Source organism: Etheostoma spectabile, chromosome 4, assembly GCF_008692095.1.
Source record: "Etheostoma spectabile isolate EspeVRDwgs_2016 chromosome 4, UIUC_Espe_1.0, whole genome shotgun sequence".
NCBI lineage: Eukaryota > Metazoa > Chordata > Actinopteri > Perciformes > Percidae > Etheostoma > Etheostoma spectabile.
The window spans coordinates 12,366,955-12,390,936 of record NC_045736.1 but is presented as its reverse complement, the minus strand read 5'-3'; the positions used below and the strand labels follow the sequence as shown (position 1 = coordinate 12,390,936).

General features: G+C 42.2%; 1 protein-coding gene and 1 long non-coding RNA gene across 3 annotated transcripts in view; one reads left to right on the top strand and one right to left on the bottom strand.

The window, feature by feature from the left end:
• LOC116687366 (uncharacterized) overlaps positions 1-23,982 on the bottom strand; it is a 138,087-nt gene that overhangs the window by 24,126 nt on the left and 89,979 nt on the right. The window lies entirely within an intron of this gene.
• LOC116687361 (plexin-A2) overlaps positions 1-23,982 on the top strand; it is an 86,798-nt gene that overhangs the window by 8,794 nt on the left and 54,022 nt on the right. For both annotated transcript variants that reach the window (XM_032512682.1, XM_032512684.1), the window contains exons 2-4: positions 4,871-6,228; positions 8,189-8,371; positions 23,053-23,187. In XM_032512682.1, coding sequence (XP_032368573.1) covers positions 5,005-6,228; positions 8,189-8,371; positions 23,053-23,187 — 1,542 coding nt within the window. In that variant the 5' untranslated portion in view covers positions 4,871-5,004. The remainder of the gene's footprint in view (positions 1-4,870; positions 6,229-8,188; positions 8,372-23,052; positions 23,188-23,982) is intronic.

Genomic DNA, 23,982 nt, shown 5'->3' with positions numbered 1-23,982 from the left:
TTGGACACCATGCTGTCCATGCTAAATGTGTATTTCTTTTAACCTCTTGTGTTGTCCTCGGGTCAAATTGACCCCTTTCACAGTGTTTTATATCGGAAATATGGATTTATTTAAACCAAATTGCCCAAAAATAACATGGATGATTCCATACAACATTCTTTAGGGAACAGTAATGACTACTTTCATTGAATTTTTTGAGTGTTTTATTTAATCTTATAGCATTTGAATTCTTTCTTTTTAATGGTTTCAAAACAGTATCCGGACTAAACTTTGACATCTACCCATCTGTGATCCACTCAACATCCTCTGATCTTAACTATTAGTCCAAATAATTCATAATTTCTGCCTTTTTAACAAAAAACCTATGTCTAATTTGATATAAATGAGCTTTGTTGACCATTAATTCCAAGAATAAGTGTGAAATCTATCATAAAACCAGCTCAGGTTTTTTTATGAAGCGCCAAAACCATGGAAAAAGTGATAAATAAATCAGAAAAAATGGCAAAAACATTGGAAAAGCACAAAAAAAAAAAGATTTTCAATTTTGGCCTGGAAGGACAAGTTCATGGTTAACGGGAAGTTAAGGGTTAAGTGAAAAGAACATGTTGGGCTATGTTATTGCTGGTGTGTGAAAACCTTTTAGAAATATTTAGAAATGCTTTGTGACATTACCCACCGGGGTTTAACGTTTTTTTTTTAAACCCATTATATCTCACAAAGGTGCAATCTTCACGCCAAAGGAAAAATTACCAAATCACCCAAAAAGTTATGATTTTTTTTTTTTTTTTTAACATAACGTCAGTGATATAACTCATGACAGATCTTTATAAGTTGTGAATTTACGACAAGAAAAATGTTTGCTGACCTGTTGGAAGCCCGGCTTCATGCTATTGAACTTGAGCGAGCAGTGAAAATGATACACTTGGACAGGCTAACAAAGAAATATCCCCTATGAACATTTTAGTTCATCTCTGATGGCAGATGGGTCAAACAAACAAAAGCTAACCATCCCTTCTGTCCCTTGCATCATACCTAACAGGGCGCTACAGAAGCTATGACAGCATTTCACCCCAATAAAAGCTGAATCCAAAAGATGGATTTGGTTCCACTGATCTCGATCCAGGTCAAGGGGTCATGTTTGTGGAGCACAAGAGGCTGGCTTCTCCCTCATCTGCGATGTGATTGGTGCCCGCTGAGAGCTTGCGTCCCCAGAGGCCTCGGCAAACCGTGTTCCTGTGTGTGAGTGTGAATGAGTCACGTCTTGGCTGGAGCGTGTCTGAGTGGCGAGGCGGAGAATTCAGCAGGGAGGACTGCACAGGGCAAAAAGTTGTCTCTATAATCCAGGGTAAACACTGAGCAGCATGACTGCACGCCTTAGACGTGACCAAAGCCGGGAGAACAGAAATGGATGGAATGATGAGGCCGCTGCTTGCCTGCCTGGCTTCGTTTGCCACCAGCATTTCCTTTTTTATCATCTCTTTATCCCCTCCCTGTTTTGTAATTCCTCCAGGGGTTTGACTGGAGACTCTCAACACTGAATTAACATCTGAGTGGCACCGCTGGTGTCTGCTGTTTAAGGTCATTCCAGACTCAAACCTGGCTTTGCAAATATCATATGGTCTGCTATTTGCTGTTGGACATGAAGAGCGCTGTCTTATTAATTACTTCTGGTTGAGAAAAGGACAGCGCTTGAGGTGCTGATAACAATGCAAATTACACTTCACCAGGAAGTTTGCAGTGGGATTTGAACAAGAGAAATCCAAAAGGTAAGGGGTTTTGTTGGGCACCCCAAAGTAGAGCCAACCCTCGTTGAATTGGTAAACACAAAACCACTTTTCTAGAGTTTTTTTTCTGTGGCAGCTCAAGAATATGTACAGTTGAGGCCAAAAGTATTAGCCCCCCAGGAATTATAGAACATTTTCCTAAAATTCTTCCCAATGTTTGCAGCATTGATAACACTTGATATAATCAAACATTCACCAATGAATGAATTCATCAGTGGATGGTGTTGTTAAAAAAAGAAATTATTTTGAAATTTTGAGAAATAATATGCAGAAATGTGCTTTTAGTCTATCCTTAGGTTGTCGCTGGGTCTTCCAACAAGACAATGACCCAATGCATACATGGAAATTGGTCCAACAGTTCCTGAAGGATACCAAAACCAAGGTTCTGGAGTGGCCAGACCCACAGAGCCCAGACCTCAATCCTATTGAGAATCTGTGGTGGGTGCTCAAAGTGAATGTCCATGCTCGGAAACTACGCAATTTGGACCAGCTGGAACAATTTGGAATGGGAGAATGGGCCAAAATCCCTCAGGAGACCTGTACCAACCTAGTTAAAAACTATTCTAAGAGCTTGTTGTCAGTTGTGGCTCCGAAAGGGTACTCTATTGACTATTAATGGCCTGGGGGCTAATCATTTCTATCTCATTTTTGCCCTTTCTTGTTTCAACTCAGTGCATCAATACAATATTCTAATCAAACTTAGTGGACATTTTGTCTTTCTTAGGTTGAAAACAAATGCAATACACTTGTTATTAATGGTCATTTCCATGGAGAAATCAAGAGTTTTTTTGCATAATTTCATAATTTTGAGCTGTACAAAGGATTCAGTCCGATATTTGTGATATAATCCGCCCACTTTCAACAGCTCTTTAATGCATTCCATTCCATTCCAGCATCCCCTTTCCCACTAGCTTACATCAAAAAGAAGAAAAAAAAGAAAAAGGTTTGCCCTCTAGGGAGTAAAGGTTTCCAGTGACCACTGGTTTAGGCAATTTTGTTTACCGAAAACAAATATAAATGCTTAAAATAGTTTATATTTTTGTCTACCCAGAATCCATTAAAATACTGACTGTCATTGCTTCCTCTGAAACATTTCAAAAGGCCTGAATACTCTTTTCATCGGGTTTGCACATGAAGTGACAAATGATCGAAAACGATGGTTACATCAACACAGAAACTGGTTCAGGGACTCATCAGCTTGCAAAGCAGATGATTTCAGGGATTTTCAGAAGGAATTTGTTGGACACCATTTGGCCAAAAATAAAGAAGCTGTAAATATTAGAGCCAACATGTCCTGCCAAATCTCAGGTTTCTGAGAACTAATAAAAGCAAACCAGTTGGAAAATGGTGGTCAAGAAAAGAATAGCCGCTTTATGATCTAACATTTGAGCAGAGATAGATAAAGTTTTAAAGATGAAAGAAACAGTGTGACTAGGATTGCTTCACATACGGTAGGTCTGAATTAAATGTCACGCATTATAATTAAAGAAAAGTTCAGATTCAAATTCAGGAAAACAACAGGCATCAGATGTTACTCTTAGGTGGCCAATTACGGGTAGAGTTTCTCACACTAAGCCTGCCAAATTGAGCAGAGTAGGTCGAGACACTCGAGTGACTTTTCCCCTGGTGTGAGCGAGGCGGGGACAGATGGACAGGAGATGCTGGAGTGGAGCTGGAGTCGGCCCAGCCAGCTCAGTGTCAGTCCATCCGCTCCATCCCTGGCTCCCTCTCAACTCAGCCAGAAGTCTTCTTAGTCAGCCAATGGAGAGCACCCACCGCATCATGACCCCCGCATTAGGATCTGACATGGCTGTCTTCATTTAACCTTTACTTATCCTGGGAAGTCTGACTGAGAAAACACCCTGTTTACGTTAGCTGCAGCCAAAAAAGACAGTTGTCTTTGAGCTAAAGCCTTCTAGCTTTTTGGCAGCATATCTTTAGGGGACATTTAGAGGCATTTCATTGAAAAGGTTTAAAAGATTTGAAGAAAAAAAAGAGATATTATTAAAGGAGTGTGAAGGGGCTGCTGGTGGTGACAAAGGGGGAGATAAAAAGAACCTTTAGGGACAGATTGGAGAAGCTTTTGGTGGCACATGGACAGGATTTAGGGTGATGTAGGTGTCTTAATTTATGATCCGTCCTCCTATGCAGGCATTTTTATTACTCCATTAATGGACTACGATGAAGTAACGGCGTATGTGAAGCCACTTTGTCTACAATGCTTGTGTTGCATTCACTAAACGTATGTCGTTATTCTGAGATAAAAACCTGTTCCTGCTTTCTATTGCAAATTAGCTTATTTTGTCTCACCTGTATAAGAAACACCACAAACTAAAACACACTGTACTGTACATCACAACAGTTATGACAGGGGTAAGAAAAAAAACGGTCACAAACACATCAAACCAAATCCTTTGCCATGTGTCTAACTCATCCATCCTCCAGTCCAGCGTGTGTTTGAGGGACATTGTTTGTCCCCTGGAAACATCTACATACAATATGCTAATTATATTAAACAGGGAAGTGTGAGGGTTGATGCTGCCTGGCTCTGAATCTCTAATGACTCCCTGCCATCCCTAGAAAAAGCCTGATTAATTTAGGAATGTCGGTCGCAGTGGAGAGTGATTAATTCCTCCTGGATTCAACCACTTAAACGAACAAGGCAGAGAGGAGAAAGGAAAACAGGAAGCCCAAAATATGGAAGCATAATTAATACATTTGGATCATTTAATTAGCCAACCCAAACAGAGGGAAGGCACAGCTACAGTGTGTCACTGCTTTGTTCAAGTAATAGACCACAGTTAGTTCTCTTTTCTAGAGATGCAATATAATGAGCCCCCCTGTTGATAGGGGGAATATTGGACCATCTCTCGGGCTAGTAAATATGGGGAGGCAGTTTGAACAAATGACTACTTGTTCCTTTGATGTCTCATGTGTCTGACTAAGTAGAGAAAGAGGGAAAAACAAATATATATTTCTAGGTTTTTAGATGAAGTGTCTAATGATACCCTGAAAGCAGTTTTTCACAGTCGAAAGAATCAAGGATCTTTTGAGTTTAAAACAAATGTCTTTATTCTCGCTTTCAGAATGATGTGAAGATCACTTGAGGAGAACGAGACCGCACTTCAGCTCATCTTTTTCAGCGCAGTACTGCTCCCAGGTGACACACGATCCCAAGTGTTTTGTCTGAGCTTGGTATTTGTTTTGGGGCCCTGTGGGGATGGGTACGTGTTCGGATAAAGGATGGACTTACTGCAGCCTCGCTAAAGGTCCCTGTCCACTAAAGGTCATGTCATGGCCCCTGGCACTGTGGCTATTGACTCTAATCTCTGTGAATCAAAAGACGACTATTGGGCAGACTCTGAACACCTTCCAATCAGAGAGGAGGGAGTGGTCGCTGAACCACCTGACTGTGCATCAGTCTACTGGAGCTCTGTACATCGGAGCTGTCAACCGAATCTACAAGTTGTCCGCCAATCTCACCCTCCTGGTGTCCCATGACACGGGGCCAGAGTATGACAACAAAGCGTGTTACCCTCCGCTGATTGTCCAGCCCTGTTCTGAGCCTCTTGCCTCTACTGACAACGTGAACAAACTGTTGCTCATCGACTACTCTCACAACCGGCTGCTGGCCTGCGGGAGTCTCTACCAGGGCGTCTGCAAGCTGATGAGGCTGGATGACTTGTTCATCCTCGTGGAGCCCACGCACAAGAAGGAACACTACCTGTCCAGTGACAACCAGACAGGGACCATGTACGGGGTTGTCGTGCCCTCACAGGGTCAGGATGCCACCTTGTACATCGGCACGGCAGTCGGTGGCAAACAGGACTACTTCCCAACCATCTCCAGCCGCAAGCTGCCTCGCGACCCAGAATCCTCTGCCATGCTGGACTACGAGCTTCACACTGACTTTGTTTCCTCTCTTATTAAAATCCCCTCAGACACACTGGCTCTCGTCCCACACTTTGACATCTTCTACATCTACGGCTTTGCTAGCGGCAGCTTCGTCTACTTCATGACCGTGCAGCCTGAGACGCCTGAGAATGGGATGCCTGCTGGCGGCTCCCCTGGCGACCTGTTTTACACCTCTCGCATCATCCGCCTCTGCAAAGGTGACAAGAAGTTCCACTCATACGTGTCACTTCCTGTGGGGTGCGTACATAAAGGCGAGGAGTACCGTCTGCTGCAGGCGGCTTACCTGGCTAAGGCCGGCAGGGTTCTGGCAAGGTCGCTCAACATCAGCGCCCAGGAGGACGTGCTCTTTGCTGTGTTCTCTAAGGGGCAGAAGCAGTGCCACGACCCTCCAGATCACTCCGCTCTCTGCGTCTTCACCATCCAAGACATCAACGCTCGCATCAAGGAGCGGCTGCAGTCCTGCTACCAGGGAGAGGGAAACCTGGAGCTGCACTGGCTGCTGGGAAAGGACGTGCAGTGCACCAAGGCGGTAGGTGAAATGTACAGAAATGTATCCTCCTGTAACACACATATTTATACCTAACTACAAAAAGTGGTGAGCAGCCCTTATGTACACTTACCGAAAGCTTATCCACAACCATGATTGAAGCCTAAATAGCTGATAGGCCGTCAGCTAGAGCTGTGCTGAAGACACCATTCAGGTTTTCAGGATCCCACAAGAGCAAAAGAGCTGGAGGAGATTAATTCCACAATGCTAATCAGAGGAGTTTTGTATAGAGCTTTGATTTTATTCAGGGGTTTGGGCACTCACTCACGCCTACTTCTCCTTTCCTTTCTCTCCCCTCTCCCCCCATCTCCTTCCTTCTACTGTTGTCGCTGTCAGCTGTATTAGAGCCCTCTGAGACCTGTTCTTGATCTTGAGAAAAGTGCTTTCTTGTAAATGTCCAAGTCTGTTCCTTGTGAAAGCTATAATTCTGCATAATGAGTGGCTTTCATGGAAACAAGTCTAAAGCGAATCATGAAAACAATGATATTCATCACATCCTTGGCTCTGTTGGTTCACAACATGTACTTTGATTCCACCATGCCAATAAACAAATAAGATGTTCAGTAATGTTATTCATAAAAGCAGCTGAGGGAGAACAGAGACACATAATAATTCGTAATTAAGTCTTACTGTGCAGTTAACCAAAAGGGCATTATATCTAAAATGGACTTGTAAATGAAACGCAGTTGTTCAGCTTTTTTAAGATGTGATTAGATACTGTGTTTCTTTGGGTGCATGACTAATTACTCAGTGAAAGATCAAAATATTTTCTTTCCTGTGAAAATGGATATCTTGAAAGTGAAAGATCAGCATATTTTCTTTTGAGATTGAGGATAATTACTGAAAAAGACGATAACTAATTGAAGGGATGATGAAGTATTTATGAAGGCTGACCTGGAATTTAGATGAATCCCTTATATTTCTAATTTAACATCTAACATTTTCAAGTAGTGATAAAAGGTATGCCATTTAAAATTCAACTGCAGAATTTTAGACTGGCAATTTGGCAAGCAGTCAACAGTAACACATGCAACTGTTAAGAATATTCACAGATACAGTACAATAACTTTCAAAAGAGAAGAGTTGAATGCATGCATACTATAGCCAGAAAGACAATGGCTTTTATGTGGTGCGATAAGAAGTTTTTGTTTACACTGAGCTTATTTCACTAATCGCAGTCAGTAAAACTGAGGCCCTTTGCTTGATGAAAGAAAAACAGTAAGAACTAATATGCGTTTGAAGTTGAGGATGTGAAATAAGAAATTAGCTGCCGTAAAAAAGTATTCATACTCTAAGCGACAGGCAATTAGCAAAGGTTTGCATGTTATTACAAAAAGATGCAACAGGACTGCAAAGCACACGGCTCTCTTTGATGCTTAAACCTGACATATCTTGTGCTGTGTGTTTGTGTAATGTCAGATCAAGTGATCTAAAAATCACAGAAACAGGCGCAAAATACACAGCGTTTCTCGTGTTTGCCATCAGCAATTAGTCTGCTCCCCAAATTTGGCCGCTCCGAGGCTTGTTGATAAAAGCGGCAGCCCGAACCCTTTTGAAGTAGCCGTTTTTTTCATCCTGAATATTGTGCACTTAATGCATGTTAGGATAGCCACAGGTCAGCTTGAGTTCTCGTCTTGTATTCGTATGTGTCTACAGTGATCTCAGTCATTTCTCTGGCTCCCACTTACGCTCTTCCCTCTCTCTCTCTCTCTCTCTCTCTCTCTCTCTCTCTCGCTACCTGCACCTCCCCTCCTTACATGTGTCATCCCCACTCCTCCTTCCTTTCACTCTCTTCCCTTTTCAATCCCTCCCTCATTTCACATTTTCTCCTGTTTTCTTCCCCTCACCTTCTCACATAACACCTCTCTGCCTTCATTTTCGTAATTCTTTCTTCATCTTCACCCCAACACCCATCTGTCCGTCCCTTCCTCTCTCCACGCAGCCTGTTCCCATCGATGATCACTTCTGTGGCCTGGATATAAACCAGCCCCTGGGGGGTTCCCAGCTGGTGTCGGGTCAGACGGTGTACACGGAGAGCAGGGACAGGCTGACCTCCGTCACCTCCTACGTCTACAATGGACACAGTGTGATCTTCCTGGGGACCAGGAGTGGACGGCTGAAGAAGGTGAGAGCATACTGAGGGATTGTCTGGTTGTTTTAAGCAAAATGCTAAAGAGTGGTAACCAGATCCTCTTGAAATAACATCACTTATCCACTCAAAACACAACACTGATTTCTCATGGCTGTTGATGACCGATTGGCATCTCAGGTTTGTGCAGCGAGTCAAATAGGTCTGATGTCATGCCCCTTCATGGCTATTTCCAGTGGTTGGCAAAACAATCAACTCCTCGGAGCGTAGTAGGCGCAGTTAAGAATGGGAAAGTCATGTTCTTACAAAGCTGGCTAGCTAATGGAAAGTAGCCACAAAAAAGGAAAAATGGGTGGATAGGATTGATGAAACCATACAAGCAGCATCAATCTCCAGCGTGAAGTCCAAGCAAAGAAAAAAAAACCTTAAAAGGACAAATTTTCTATGATAGATAAATTCACAAATTTTAAAATACTACTCCTACAATTTAGTGGCACTTAATAAAGTTTGGGGACAGACAACTACAAGAATAGTTGAACGTGATGCAGCAGAGCCAGAGATATCCTGACATTTAGTTCCTAGTTTGGAGAGTCAAACTCCAAACACGGAAACCTATATTTCCCATAATGGAGCGCAAAGCTTTTTGTTAGACCTTCCCTGTCCCCTAAATGCTCATGTCTAACCCCATGCCCACAGTTTGTAATGCAGGCTTGCTGTTAAGAACGTGAAAGGCCAAGGCCAAAGTCAAGAAAACCCTGAGTACATCATTGTGACATCATCACTTTCTCAGACTTAACAAAGACAGACAACGAGGAAAAAAAAAAAAAACAGTTTTCATGGGCTGTTTTGCACTCACCATGTAACACAGCATCACGATTAACTCACGTCTAAAATTGGTGGAATGTCCTTTAAGTTACATCACATTAAAGGTTCCTTCCGCCAAACTTCATATTACCATGCATTTATGTAATAATAATCTTAAATCCATTAACACTAACTAGTGCAATTACATGATCAATAAAGGGCCTAATTAGCATAACTGGTTTTGTTTAATACTGTATTTCACATTGATTATGTGAGACATTATGCAGCTGAACAAAGGTGCAGTAATCATGCAGCGCTGCATCTGCAGCCTGCAGGGCAAACTAAACATGCCTGTTCCTGAAGCACATGCCTGTTCCTTCGATCCCTTTGCATTAGTAACAGGAAATTATGCAGCTTTAGTGCCTCTTGCTTAACACATGTCCTGGTGGATTTTGGTTTGAATAGCGTTTAGCATTACAAAATACTTAAAGGTCCATTTCACATTATCTTTGTGTGCTTGACATGGATCTTTACATGTTAATAAAACACCCTTAGAGTTGTAAGTGTTCTCTGTATCTTGTAGGCAGGTTCAAATCCCCCCACTAAATCTTTCACCTCATAAGGCACAAGAAAACAAGAATAAAAGTTATTTGCAAATAATTTACTTGTCTAACAATTCTAATTTGAGTTTTCCTTCTTTCATAGCCTAACATTAGCGTTCCCATTCTTTTATTGTCCTGGTAAAGCAAAAATAAATGTGTTCTGAGTCTGTCTGTGAAGAAGCAAATCAATTGACAAATATATAAAATTAGGTTTCAATTAGCAGTATTCTCTGCTCTTTAGACATTGGGGGCACTAAGCAGAAGAACGAGCCGCTGCCATTGGCCGCTGGCATTGGCCGCTGGCATTGGCCGCTGCCATTGGCCGCTGGCATTGGCCGCTGCCATCAACTGACTCTTGTTGCAGCTGTATAAGTTTGCTAGCACATATACTAAGCAAGAGCCGAAGAGAACAGACTATCGTTAGCAGCTAACCCAGTAGCAAACACAATCTATAGTAGGACAGCACACACCCAGAGCCACACCCTGGCGACAGCCAGCACCTAGCACACACCTGCAGCAGTGAGCAGTAGCTGCCGGCGGGCCGGGTTGCCGATTCAGGCTGAAAGACTCAGTGACGACTATTCTGCTTGTGTTTGTATGAATGTGGCATTTAATGGAGTTATTTATTCATGTTTTATTAGACCAAAAGAGCTAAGGGAGCTTGCAGAATGTAGGGAAGTCGAACCGCTCACACACTTGGTGAACAAAACGAGACACGCTCTACGCTACGTTGGTGGTAACATCGTTTTCATACAGTAGGGGGGAGGGGTTATGTAAAGCAGGACTTTAGTGCGTCATTAAACCATGATTTTTAGGACGCCCAAAAAATCCTGGACACAGAAATGGTGAAAAATGATCTAACTCCACAATTCAGTACTATACAGTTTATTTTTCATGTGTTTTCAACAAGTATTTCTAAAAAGTAGGCTATAATGAAAAATCACAAATTTTATTTTACTCTGACTTTAAAGTCTCATTTTTTTTCTTAAATTCTTTGTTTGAATTTCTTGTTCCATTCTTCAAGGTCTCAAAGACCTGGTGATATTCCACATATTTTCTTATTGTCAAGAAATCCAATAAAAAACAAAACATGAACGTATACTATTAATACTGCTTGTGTAGCCTTAACCCTGATATATCTTGTTCCTCTGTAGCACAGACCTCCTTGTTGTCCAAAGACTATTAAAACAGGGTGGCTACAGGTATTAACAAGTTAAATTTAAGACTTTTTAAGACCAAAAATTCTAAGAAATAAGACCAAATTTACGATGGAAAAACATCCAAGTAAACACAAAATAACAGTATGGTAAAAGGACAATAATCTGTTGAGAAGAACATTGATTTAATGTGTGTAATCTGAAAACATAACACAAAATGTAATTGCTGTCCTAATTATATTATTACAATATTTTCTGAACATTTGGGTCCCTTGAACAAATTGTTATAACATCAAGGAAATACAACTGAATATTAAAAAAACACTGTCCTTTTGAACAAAAAAAATTAAATGCCAATTCCAGCTGCTTTTAAAATGCAAAGAGTCTTATATGATTTGTGTGCCTAACAGACAGAGAGAGAGAGACTCAGATGGATGGGTTGCAGTTTGTGGAGGACTCATCATGGACGGAGAGTAGACAGCAGTGTGTAAGAGTGTTTTGCGGTGTGGGAATGTGTGTGTTTGTGTTTGTGTGTGTGTATCTATATGTGTGTTTTCAGGTCTCCAAGTGACCAATTTTTGTTCAAGTTTTGATGTCTACTCATGAGCTTTTGTGAATATACTTGGAAAACAATTCATATACTATAATAAACAAAACAGTGACTTTGCACTTGAGAAAGCCTTCCCAGCAGAGTGTCCTTACCAATTTATAACGATACACGCACATGCAAGTCCAGCTGTTTGCTTTTGGTTGTCTGGTTCAGTGTCTCGTCGAACATAATAAAAAGCACACGCAATTCTGGACTTCTGTGATGGGTCCTTTGTGATATATGGCACCAATCCAAATTTAGCCCCGTATCTTGTCTTTCCAAAGGTAAATGATGTACAAGCCTGAATCTGGAAGCATTGCTTGGAACACTTCTTCAGTCCCGTTATTTGACCTGTATGAATTGTGTCTTGTCACGGTCCTCAGCCCCCCTCCATCACCTCGGCTCGGAGTGTTGGCGTAGAGCCACAAACTGCTCGTGGGTCAGCTGGCGTTGTTGCTGTAGATTTCCCATCGTTACATCTAGCGTTGTAGCGTTGACATCGTTGCTAGCGGTGGAGCAGAAACTAGCGATGGCGGGTTGCTGGCGTGCCTTTACGTAGTCTCTGTTTTTTGCTTTGTACATGCGATTCCACCGCTCTGATCCCCATTGGCCCAAGTTTGAAAATCTTCTGACACATAACGCAGTTCGCTTCATAAGCATTTTCAGGCACCGACCTGAACCAAGGATACTCGTTGTTTTCAGGCCATTTGTCACTGAACTTGCATTCCCAGTGTTTCTAGACGGCTATCAACAATTACTGCATCACTTGCATGCTGCGAATTACGAATCCCGCGAAATTACAAATCTCACTGACTACGGCCACGCCAACACCCGCCCACGAGCAGCTTGATTGGCTGAAGTGGTTAGGAGGATAGCCGATTGGTCAGGGGATAGGACATGTACAAATGGGGTTATGTTACCGCGACAACGCAGCGCAAAGCCACGGGAAAAAATATTCGCACCAGATTGCCTGCATTTTCGCCGTGACATGACACAAACATATTTAAGACCTACCAATCTGAATTTAAGACAATTTAATGCTTTTAAGGCCTTAATTTTAGGAAACGTGATTTAAGACTTTTTAAGACTTTTTAAGGACCCGCGGCCACCCTGTAAAAACACATCCTTAAGCCACAGTGTTGCACTTGGTGACATGTTTTTTTATTATGATGAATATGGGCAAAATATGTTTATTTTGAGTCAGCCCATATACACTGTTCTGCTGCCATAAATACTCACAAACACACCCAATCTGCAGCTGCAAATACACCGCAACAAGTGCAAAAAGGACAGCACCCAGCTGTTTCAGGAAAATACTTGATGAAAATATAGCCTATACTTGTGACATGTTTTTAGAGATAGGAGGACAAAAGACGCTAAGTGCCACAGACAGGCGAGGACAACTTGAAAACATTAAAAGGTTGACTAAAGTGTTGGTGGTTTTGATCCTTTCATTTGATTTGTTAACAATAAGAAAAATAAAAAAATATATATTGCCAGCCTCATCCTTTTAAGTGTAACTTTCGTATTCCCTTAGTATTTGGTTTCTGCTGTTCTACCATGCTTGCATCATCAGGTGCATTCATGGTGTTAAACGAAGAAGTTGAGTGACGAATGGAAAAAAAAGAGAGCTAGAGAGAGAAGCTTAAATTCTGCCCCTTTTAGGGCTTCTGATTTCTGATTAATCTATCTATTTTGTTTCTTAATTAATGAATCCATCACTGATTATTCATTCTGGCTAAAAAAAGGGGGTCAGAAAATAGTAAATAAATGCACCACAAAATGCTTGTTTTATCTGATTAAAAGTCCAATTCCCACAGATTATCAGTTGTCTCTCATACGTGACAAAAAATGCCTCAAATCTTCTCACGTAAGACGTTACAATCCGAGAATGTGTAGCATATTTGTTTGGGGAAATGACTGAAACAATGATCTCATTATCAAAAAAATGTCAATCGACTTATGATTTCAGGTCTAATTTCTCAACTCTGCACACCTGGTCAATGACTGAGGGAAGTAGACATGATTGTCATTTTCCTACAGCTACAAAAATCAGAAAGGTGTGTGTGTGTGTGTGTGTGTGTGTGTGTGTGTGTGTGTGTGAGGGGGGGGGGGGGGGGGGGGGGGGGGGGGGGGGGGGTTCAGACGCGCTTTGACCCCTTAATGCTCCTTGGTATGCCTAACTATAGAAAATGTACAGAAAACAGGCATCTACAGGAATGCATCAACCACCATAGGGATTTCTCTCACAGTTATACATGTAGGAACCCTTAAGGCCCAAAGACATTCAATGACCTCTTTCTGAGGGGATCATAAACTTGATTTAACTCATTGTCCATCATGTTTGATTTCAAATGCATACTGTAATGATATATCATAATCAAGTTCCTATGAGGCTCATTCTTTGATCCAACTGGATTGACTTGGTATCACCGCTGGCTCTGCTTACTGCACAGTCGTACAGGCATGCAGCTGACTGAGGAAATGTGTGAGAGGACTGTTGTGACATTAGCCTGGGGGTCTCAGTCTTATGAGAAGCAATCTGTCTGACACACACACACAAACACACACACACACACAAGGGTCCAGACTAGGAGCGAAGATAGCATCACTGCAGCTCTTTCATTGGATGAGCCACCGAGGGGAAAAAAGACAAGTTAGCCTGACAGAAAGAGAGAGAAGAATCTGGGACAGACAGTGTGAGACAAAGACAGAAACGTTACAAAGGGAGAGCAAAACAATAAAGACAGAGGTAAAAAGACTTAGATCTTCAGTTAGAAAAAGAAAGAGGGACAGATTCAGGAAGAAAGAGAAGTTAGATCAGTAAAACACAGCGACATGTATGTTTTTGTAGGAGTTCAGGAATTGAGCAGAAAGGTTGGGTTAGGAGTGACGACATCCGTCATAACTGGTCTAAGTGCATGGTGTCTAAAGGCCAGAGTTTGTCATTACACTGAGAGAACAAGCTGCCATGATTCAGACTCCTAGGAGCCTCCAGGAGCACCGGGGTCACCTCTTGAATCCTATTCCATCACCCCCAAATGGACAGGCTGAGTGGAAATGGGGCATGACAATAAATGCCATCAGCGGATCACTTTAGCAGCAGGGTCATTGCAAAGGTCAAGCCTGCCACAGGAAGGGTGTAGCTTAGGTGAAAGGTCATAGGGATAAACAACAGTCTCACCATCCAGGCTCCATGCACCATATGGATGAGTCCATCAACGTCTCTCGATAAGGCTACTCCTAGTCCAGATATATAACGGGATATTTCTATCATCACCTGTCACAGTTTTGTTGTCTTAGGTTGTTGATTTTAGCTGAGTAATATGACCACCCTAACCCTGTAGGTAGCTCTGGGCTGAATACAAAAGGGGCTTTTACACTTTTCACGCATGCACGCTAATGAGGTGAATCCAGGTAAAAGCCATTATCTCACTGATCCTTATTTAAATCTATTCCAGTCTCAAGGCAGGAGGCGTTGGTAGATGCAACTTTCATTGGCGCCGATGGCACAATTTCCCCTCGTTAGCAATCACATCAAGGCTTTAACCATTTATTGCAACAATAATGAGTTTGGTGGAATGGCTCTGGGTGATGATCTAAAACAAATCTGAGCAAGTGGGACACAGACTGTGCCAGAGCTCACAAACCAGCAGGCAGAGCCTGAGATCCATAACATTTTCATAAACATGAACACATATTGAAAGAACCCTGGTTAGGTGGAGAGAGTAGAGGTGAATCTGGTACATGTACAAACAAATCTTTGATGCCATTGTCACCGACCAAATCAGTAACTTTTAGCATCAGAGCTCCCCTTTTGGGGAACTAAACGACTGCAAAAGCAAGATAAACAATCATGATGCAATAATTCTGTAGCAGACAGGTGGCTGCTGAGCAATAATCGCATAAACGGTGCACATCTATGCCCAGAAAGAAAAAAAAACTTGAACCAGAGAGAGACTGACATCACTGCTGATTTGCACACAGTAAAAAGAAGTGCCATAAGGTTGGAGCATTATGAAGAGTTAAGGTATGGCTCACTGATGTGCATTTACAGTAAATTATCACTTATTTAAAAAAAAAACAGTGACTCACAGTCAGTGACTACTGACAAGTGACAGTGACTACTGACTGAACTGAACAAAACAACTGAAATCGGTAAAGAGACTCAAAATGTGGTTTGAGTAGCATTGTCTTTTGAATTGTAAATAAATGGTTATAATTGTTAAGTTCCAAAATCTGCCGTATCAGACTACAAACACATTTCCCCAGGTACCATGCTCCATTTCACTTTTCTACTGAGGAAGGACAGGAGAACTATATCTCAATGCTACTGAATCCCAGCAAGTACAGCTAGTACACTGTAGAATGACATTATACGTTTGCTTACCATGTGGCAACCTCAAACACATACCACGTGTTGAGTGGAAATGATTTTCTGAAGAATAGTTTCATCAGAGTGCCGTAATACTCAGAAGGACTGCAATGGCATACACAGTGCATCCGGATGCTTCCCTGACATAGTGAGTGTTAGGACGTGGATTGTGCGACTCATTATCGAGATGGTCCGAGTTTCTACTAATATTTAGAGTGCATTCCATTTCAGAGGGAAATCAATGATATCAAACCTGCAACAAAGCAACTGCAGTAATATTTTATCATATGATTAAACCATTGCATATCTAAAGATTCCATCTCACTCTCCACATCCTGGGGAGGGACATCTGGTAGAGAAGCGGTCCTTTAACTGAAGCATCCCACATTTGATCCCTGCAGCTGCCTCAACACTGCTTTTGAGTGGCCACCGATGCCTTTACTGATCAATCCCAGTATGAGAATTAGCTCGGTGCTGGCAAATATAATTGTGAAGGATGCACACGCTGCAATATGAAGGGGGTGCAGTGTTGTTCAACAAAATAAAAACCGACCAGCCAATACCTCAGTGGCTTCAGCTACTCAGCAGCGGTATTTCCCTAGAAATGGTTGGAAATGTTAAGCTCACAACAAATACAACTTTAGTTAAATACTCTCATGCAAATAGTGGATTCGTTATGGCTTCTTGAGAGTTGACCGGGTGGGGAAATTCTCCAGTACAAGGCGGGGGGGTGGTCAGAAAGGGGAGATTTGGTGATTGAAATCATAAGAATGGAGTTTCAGAGGAGGGGAGGGGCAGCAGCTGAATAGAATTTTCATAACTGCATGAAGGGAGCTGGACCTGAGGGTGAAACTCTTCAGAGCGGATCGCCATTAGATGTCTCAGAGCAGCTGAAATAGTAAATGGTATTAAGGGAGGCAATTTTGTGATAACAAAGAAAGGTAAAAAGGTGTTCATCTCTCTGCTTTTTCTCACTGCAGTTTGATTTAGCAGCGCCATCTCTTTCTGGTTTTGTCCTCTCTTTCTTTTCTTCCTCCTGCTCACTCCCATAAACACACACACAAGAGGACTGTGACTGCATTGCGGTCAGCAAAATGAAGACCATATGGGTGCCATGAATTGTTCCACTGTCCCCCTCCCGCTGCTTATGTTGGTGGGCCATGGGAACCCGACAAACAATGGGAATGATTGGAGGGACAGGGGGGCGTGTGGAGGAGGACAGGAAACAGAGAACAGGAAACCATGTCCTCAAGGAGAGAGAAAAGAAGTGAACATGAAGAGACAGAGGAGACTGTGGTTAAGTTGTAGAAAATGTGGTATGAAGACTTGGAAGCTTGCCATACAGTTGAAGGTTAGAGCAAACTGTAAATGTTGGCTTCGGCAGCTGGGAGGCTTTTAACAATAACCCTTAAAAGCACACATGCATGAACACACACACACACACACACACACACACGCCATGACCTCTCTTCCGACCCAGTTGGTAATCGCGTTAAGTTATGGGCACTTGCCCACATACAGAGTATCTAGTGGCTATGATCAATACACTTTGGCTTTGTGACTGTAGCTAATGTGATGGCTGAATGACTAGTCCTGTCCTGTAATACACATCTCCACCTCAGTGACCCACCTCCCCCTGAATACTCTTTGTTTTCAACAGCCGCATCAGCTCAGCTCTATCCTTAGCTTGGTCTCATTAGCATTCACAGAGCCGTGATGGGTATATGGGCTAATCAATGCCCGCTCTCCTCGGCTGTCATCCTCCATCGGACTATATGCACAGCCACTCAACCTTAAAGGTGGCCAGTTGTCTGGCCCTTATGTCGCTGCATGCACCGTGTCACAATATTGAGTCAAGCTGTTGCCAAAATATGTCTTGCCTACAGTCTGTGTTACTAGTCTGTGTTATATCTGGTCGTGCATGTATTTTCATCCTGTGCCCTTTACCCAGTATTATGGAAGATGTATGTGTGGTTTCCCGCCAAATTGTGACTTATTTACTTTTGGTGTTTTTTTATGCAAAACACAATGCTTTACTGTGATTCCAATGTTTGCATACAGGATGAATCACTGGTTTCCAGCAAAATCCCATGCCAAGACTGAAGAAGACAAGCTTGTTGTTGAATAAATGAACTGACCTCTTTGTGTTTAGTTCAAGTCGGTCAGTCTTCAGGGACAGATGAAACCTTGTCAGAGTGGCAGATTGGGAATGATTGGTTTAACAGAGTGCTCCATGCCTCCTGGGTCATCATCCATATGTTTAGGTTAGCTGGGTGAATGTGGAGGGCACAGACTGGCTGGCCACAGACTTTCTTTTTTTTTTTTTAGATTGGACAGCCATTACCACATAAATATAGTAATCATCTGTTTTACAATGTTTCGCAATCTGCAGCGGAAAAGCAGGGGTTGGGGGACATTTCCATGTATACTTCCTCTCAGCATGAATAAAATTATAGGCTGAAATGAATCTCAAAATCAACCCCATATGTAAATACTCACTGGAGAGACATTTGGGTGAATGTATTGCTCCTGCAAGGTCTGGCAGCTTTACAACGGAGCCAACCCGACTCAAGCCAAGTGACATCTAAGAAGTCTAGGTTTTTTTGTTTTGTTTTCTTTGGCTCTCACAGGATGAGAGTGCAGCCGGGCATTTAAGATGCAAACCCAGCTACGAGAATGGGAGGCTTTTTTCGTTAAGAGCACATGGGCTCAGGTTGCATATCTGTTTGTGGAAACCATGCTTATCTGGGTTGTTTATATTCAATTGCAGGTTCTGCAATGGAATTTCAGCAGCAGGAAGACGATGCTGTTATCGGCTTAAATATTATTCATGGGTTAAATATATATATATATATATACAGAGTGTGTATCCTCGTCAGCTGAGAGAAGCTGGGAAAAGAAATTGAAATGAGGAGCTCACTGAGGTCATGTGAACATTTGGGATTAATGGCAAAACAGTTCAGTTCTTCTGTTACATGACATGGACCTCACAAGAGGAATCTGCTTGACTTTTAAAACAAGGTTTATTGGGGTTTTTGGGAAGTCTATAATCTTTCATATTGACCTTGAAAAAGGTTTCCTAACTACTTAAATAAGACCCCATTTACACTTAGTCACTTCATTCATTTCAGTCGGATCAGATAGCTCTTTGGATACGCAATAGCTAAGTACAAATGCAACCAAGAAACATTCAAGGTGGATTGAAATCCAATTGTCGCATTCTAGCTAGATCTTGAAGTGTAAGCGCTTTGTGGAAACAACCCACTCACAGCTAATTTTAACACATACGATCATACAGAAGGCGCACAGAGCTTTTGCAGCGTATAGCTGACCCCTGATCAGTCTAATCCCTAAAATATCTGTAGGTGAGGGAGCGACCTGAGTAAAAGATTGTAAAGATGATGTAATTTTAGTCTTTCATTTCATTCCCAAATAGGATTCAACAATGTGTTTTTATTTATTTATGGATACCATGGATGTATTACATTAAGTGGATACTGTATCCCAATGTGGCGCCTGTTCAGTTCAATGGAGTTGCTTACCTTGCACTAGGCAAAAACGTTCTAAGCCTCTGTGACATGCGGCTCACTGAATATGTGCAGTGGTGTTTCTCCCGCTGGCCCCGCCCGCAAGTTCCTGCTCGGCCCATAGAGTTCATATTGTGGTGATGTCACAGGTTTTTAAGATTGTTTCTCCCAGCAAGACAGACGTTGGTCAAATATAAAACGCGCATGGCTTAAATTAAGAGTCATAGAGGTGAGTTGTCGTTGCAGTTTTACAGATGTTACTTTTTACAATGGGGAAAATGCTTTTGGTCCTGCAGGTTGTTGTTTTTTACCATTGCAATCCTGCAAAAATGTGCTGCAGGGCTAAATGAACTTCCTAGGGGGCAGATAAATACTTATGGGGCACCAGGATAGCTCAGTGGGTTGAGCGGGTGCCCATGTACAGAGGCTTGCTCCTCGACGCAGCGGGCCCGGGTTCGTATCCAGCCTGTGGCCCCTTTGCTGCATGTCAACCCCCCTCTCTCTCTTCCCCTTTCACACATCTCTGTCTGCCTATCTAATAAAGGGAAAAAATAACTTTAGAGATAAATACTTATGCATAACAAGTGAAGATGGGGCCCAATTTGGGTCTATATGGATTGTTTTATATTGGGTGTGTGTTCCTGATATGCACTAATCCATGGTAGTGTATTGATCACTACAAATCTAATGAGGGCAACCAACAAAAGAGTCAGTATGCAGTCTTTTTGCATGCAAGTGTATGTGTCTTTGTTTGCATGGCTGTGTTTGTGTGTGTGTGTGTGTGTGTGTGTGTATGTGTGTAGGTGGGAACGTGCGGGCGTGTGTAACTTTGTGTGTCATTTCCTACAAGCAGGCTCATTATAAAACCAATTAAACCCGCCTTACTCCCATTATAGAGCTGTGGGGCTTAAGGAGAGATTGAGGACCTGTTGTACTCCCAGAGGGCTTCTGCCTGGCCAGCACTGTTTTAAATGATAAAAATAAAACACTTTTAAAACCACTGAAATCAAACACCATGGATCGCTCACGATGGGTCAGTATTTGTCTGAGCTCATCCCTGCACCCGTGGCCCTTAGTCAACCTCATCAACTCCAACCGAAAACACACACGGCTCAGTATCGCTCCTTCTCTAGACGATTGTTCTAATTCATTTTAACATGGTTTCACCATAGAAATGCTTACATGCTCTGCTTTCTATGCTATTTATATAGAACGAAGAGTGTGGGAAACAATAATACAAACTGGCTCCATTACTGCGTGGGATAGTGTTACGGAAGAGGAGGAATAGGAGGAATAGGATAAGGAGGAGGTGGAGGAAGAATAGGAGCAAGAGAAGACAGGGCAAGAAAAAGACACCAGACAATGAGCGAGAGAGAAAGAAGCTTAGCCCTAAAATCTGTAATATAAAAAATAAATCTGTCTATGAAATAACTGTTTCAAAGGGTAGTCTGGTGCATGTACGGTGTCGAGGAAATAACCTATGAGAGAGACAGTCTGTTCTTATGATCCAGAATCAACAGACCATATCATGTCACTATTGTGCTCATTACTTTAGTGTTTTTGTATGTGGAAGATGACACCCCATCCTCCCTTTATCCCCCCAGTATGTGTGTATATATGCACACACACACACACACACACACACACACACACACTTCTCTCTCCTTTCTTCATTTTTGGCTGGTGGAGCTGACAGTTGGAGAGGCACAGCTGCCAGGAAGGTGGAGGCGTGATTGATTGATGAAGTTTTGGTGCCCAGGGGATCCAATCATGTAATCAGTTTGTATTGATTGACTGTCCCCATTGAGCGACTGCTGAGGCTCTGCCACCACGTGTGCGAGCTAGACCTGGCACGCATTCAAAAATCTTCTGCAGTCAAATTTGATTTGGGTGGCGAAGTCGCCTGAGTTCAAACGCGCCAGAATGCATGCAGCGAAGACTAGCACGATCACATGGCAGACGTATCGCCACACTTCCACAATTCTCTGCTCCAATTCCACATTATCTTGCTTTCATTTCAATTAATACAATTGAGAAATTAATTCAGCGTTACTGTAATTGCATCACATGGTTAATGATCCAATCTCCCTGGAATTTAAATAGGGCTTCAACCTGGGTTTGCATAGCTAATAAGGATTTTTTTTTTCTCTAGTTATCCTGCTTCGTTCAGACTTTTCTCCCCCATTTCACATTTCTGACTTGCATTTCAAGTGTCAACGTATCATTACTGTATGATGCAAGGTATTTTTCTGATATAAAAAATGTAAGGAGCATTGCCTTGTCTTTCTGTGGTGCAAAGCTCATTGGGTATGGTTACGCAACATAAACCAAACAAACAAGGAGGTCTTTTTTGGTGAGCAGTTGAAAAGTTAGAACACTAATGGGTAGTTTATTTCAGCAATAATAAAGGGTCTTCCAGCTTACTCGCCACACATCTTTACAAACAGTTTCACATCCTCACAAGGCTGCCTTTCGACAGCTTCGACATCAGTAAGCCACTTATTACAAAGACAGCCCTGCTTATTTGTTTGCTTCACTGCAACAGCACGTCTTGTTTGTTGGCAGAGGTGGGAGAAGAGAATCAAAAACCCTGTACCAGTGGGCATCTGTTCTTCATGCTTGCATTTAATAAGCATTGCTGCCTGAAAGTCATTCTAAAGTCAAATGAAGGCTAAGCTCTCTCAACACATTTCACATTTCTACAGCGTCATGGCCTCATTCACAACGCCTGCGTCCAGTAAAAAAACGTAGGTTTTCCCATTCGTTCACGCAACCCCACGCCACTCTGCGGTAGATAATCATGTAACCGGAGACTCCCCGTAATCCCGTAGAGTAAACAAGAAACACCCCTAACTTTCCCACAAAAAAAGTTTTAAAACACTACGAGGGTAAAAAATGAAACACAAGCACTGAACTGGCCAGGAGTTTGCACCAAATTTTGGTCTGAATGTAGCTTAATTTTCTGGATTTTCTTCAGTTGAGATTCTATTATTTGCCTGTACCCACTTAGTCATTGTTTCCACATTACTGATGATTATTTACCAAAACTCTTATTGTGTAAATATTTTGTGAAAGCACCATTAGCCAACCCTACAACATTGCCGCAAAATTGACATCTATGTATTTGGAAAAAAATATTGTGATATTATCTGCTCACTATCAGCTTCTCTGTTAATGAGCTTATTGAATGCTACACTGAAGGAGAGAGTATTTACAACTATACGTCTATTTGTCATGATTGAGAAAAATGTAAATGGATTGTACAAGAAGACATTTTGTACTATGCTGGTGACGCTGGAGAAAAAACGTAAATAGACATTTTTGCTTAACAATGTACTGAAATGACCGAGTGTTAGGCATTACAACAATCCACCAAAGTGAATACAAGTTTTATCAGCATTTGAAGCAAGAAAGAAAGCTAAAATTAAAATTCAGTCATCAAACTGAAAACATGCTAATGCTCTCATTAAGAATATTTTTCCCTCCAAAAAGGAAAGTGGCAGCTCGCATACAGATGCAAAAGGAAGCGTACTAGGCATACTAAACTGATACACAGTCAACAACAGATGCCACTCTACAAAAAGTACAGTAGCTATTAGTCACTGTGTCCTGCAGCTAGAATTCACTGTCTCTCCGTCTCTGTATTTGTCTCTGTCTCTGCAGATCAGAGTGGACGGTCCTCTGGAAGGAGGAGTGCTGTACGAGACAGTGACCGTGATGAAGGATAGCAGCCCCATCCTCCGGGACATGGCCTTCTCCCTGGACAGGAACTCTCTCTATGTCATGTCTGACAATCAGGTGAGGGAACGCCCTCATTTAGCTGCTGCTGTCAGGAGAAACGCTAAGCGGCAGAGTGATGTAGTGAGTAGCGAGACGGTCCTTCAGCTGAAAGTCCTCCGAGTTCATGCCCCTGTGACAGCGAGCGTTTGCTATGCTGACATGTCCTTGAGCGAGAAACTGTATATGTAGCTGTACTTTATTTCGGCATTTTTGCTTCCGCTGTGCTAGCGAGAGAGACAGACGGAAAAGGCCGGGGAGAGAGAGGGAATGACATGCACCAATGGGCCCTGGTAGAAAAAGGTACAGCATGGGAACGTTTGTGCCATTGGGATAATTGTACAGGAAAACACTAAGTATAGTATTTACAAGTGTATATAGCTACAAAAATAAGTAAATAAGTCATGAGCCAATCCTATTTTCTGAGGATTTGATGGGATCCAGATTATCAGGATATTGCAAATAGAAATGCTCGGCTTGTTTCTGCACAGATACCAGCTTTACAGTTAGCATTATTATTGTATACGGATCAGGAATGAGCAGCAAAACAGTTTTAAATCAAAAACATTAATTTATGTTAGATGCTAAATTAATGCCATTTATTTGGAACCCGACCAGATAATTATGACTTATCCCCAAACTACAATGTGGCAACTCCCAAACATTCACAAGCTGCATGTCTACAGTAGGGATTGTTAAATATGCAGGCTGTGTGTAACGGGATGGACCACTGTTCTAATTACTTAACCATGCGAATCAACTTACAAGGCCATGCATCTTTTGTACATGACGCGCGCACACACACACACACACACA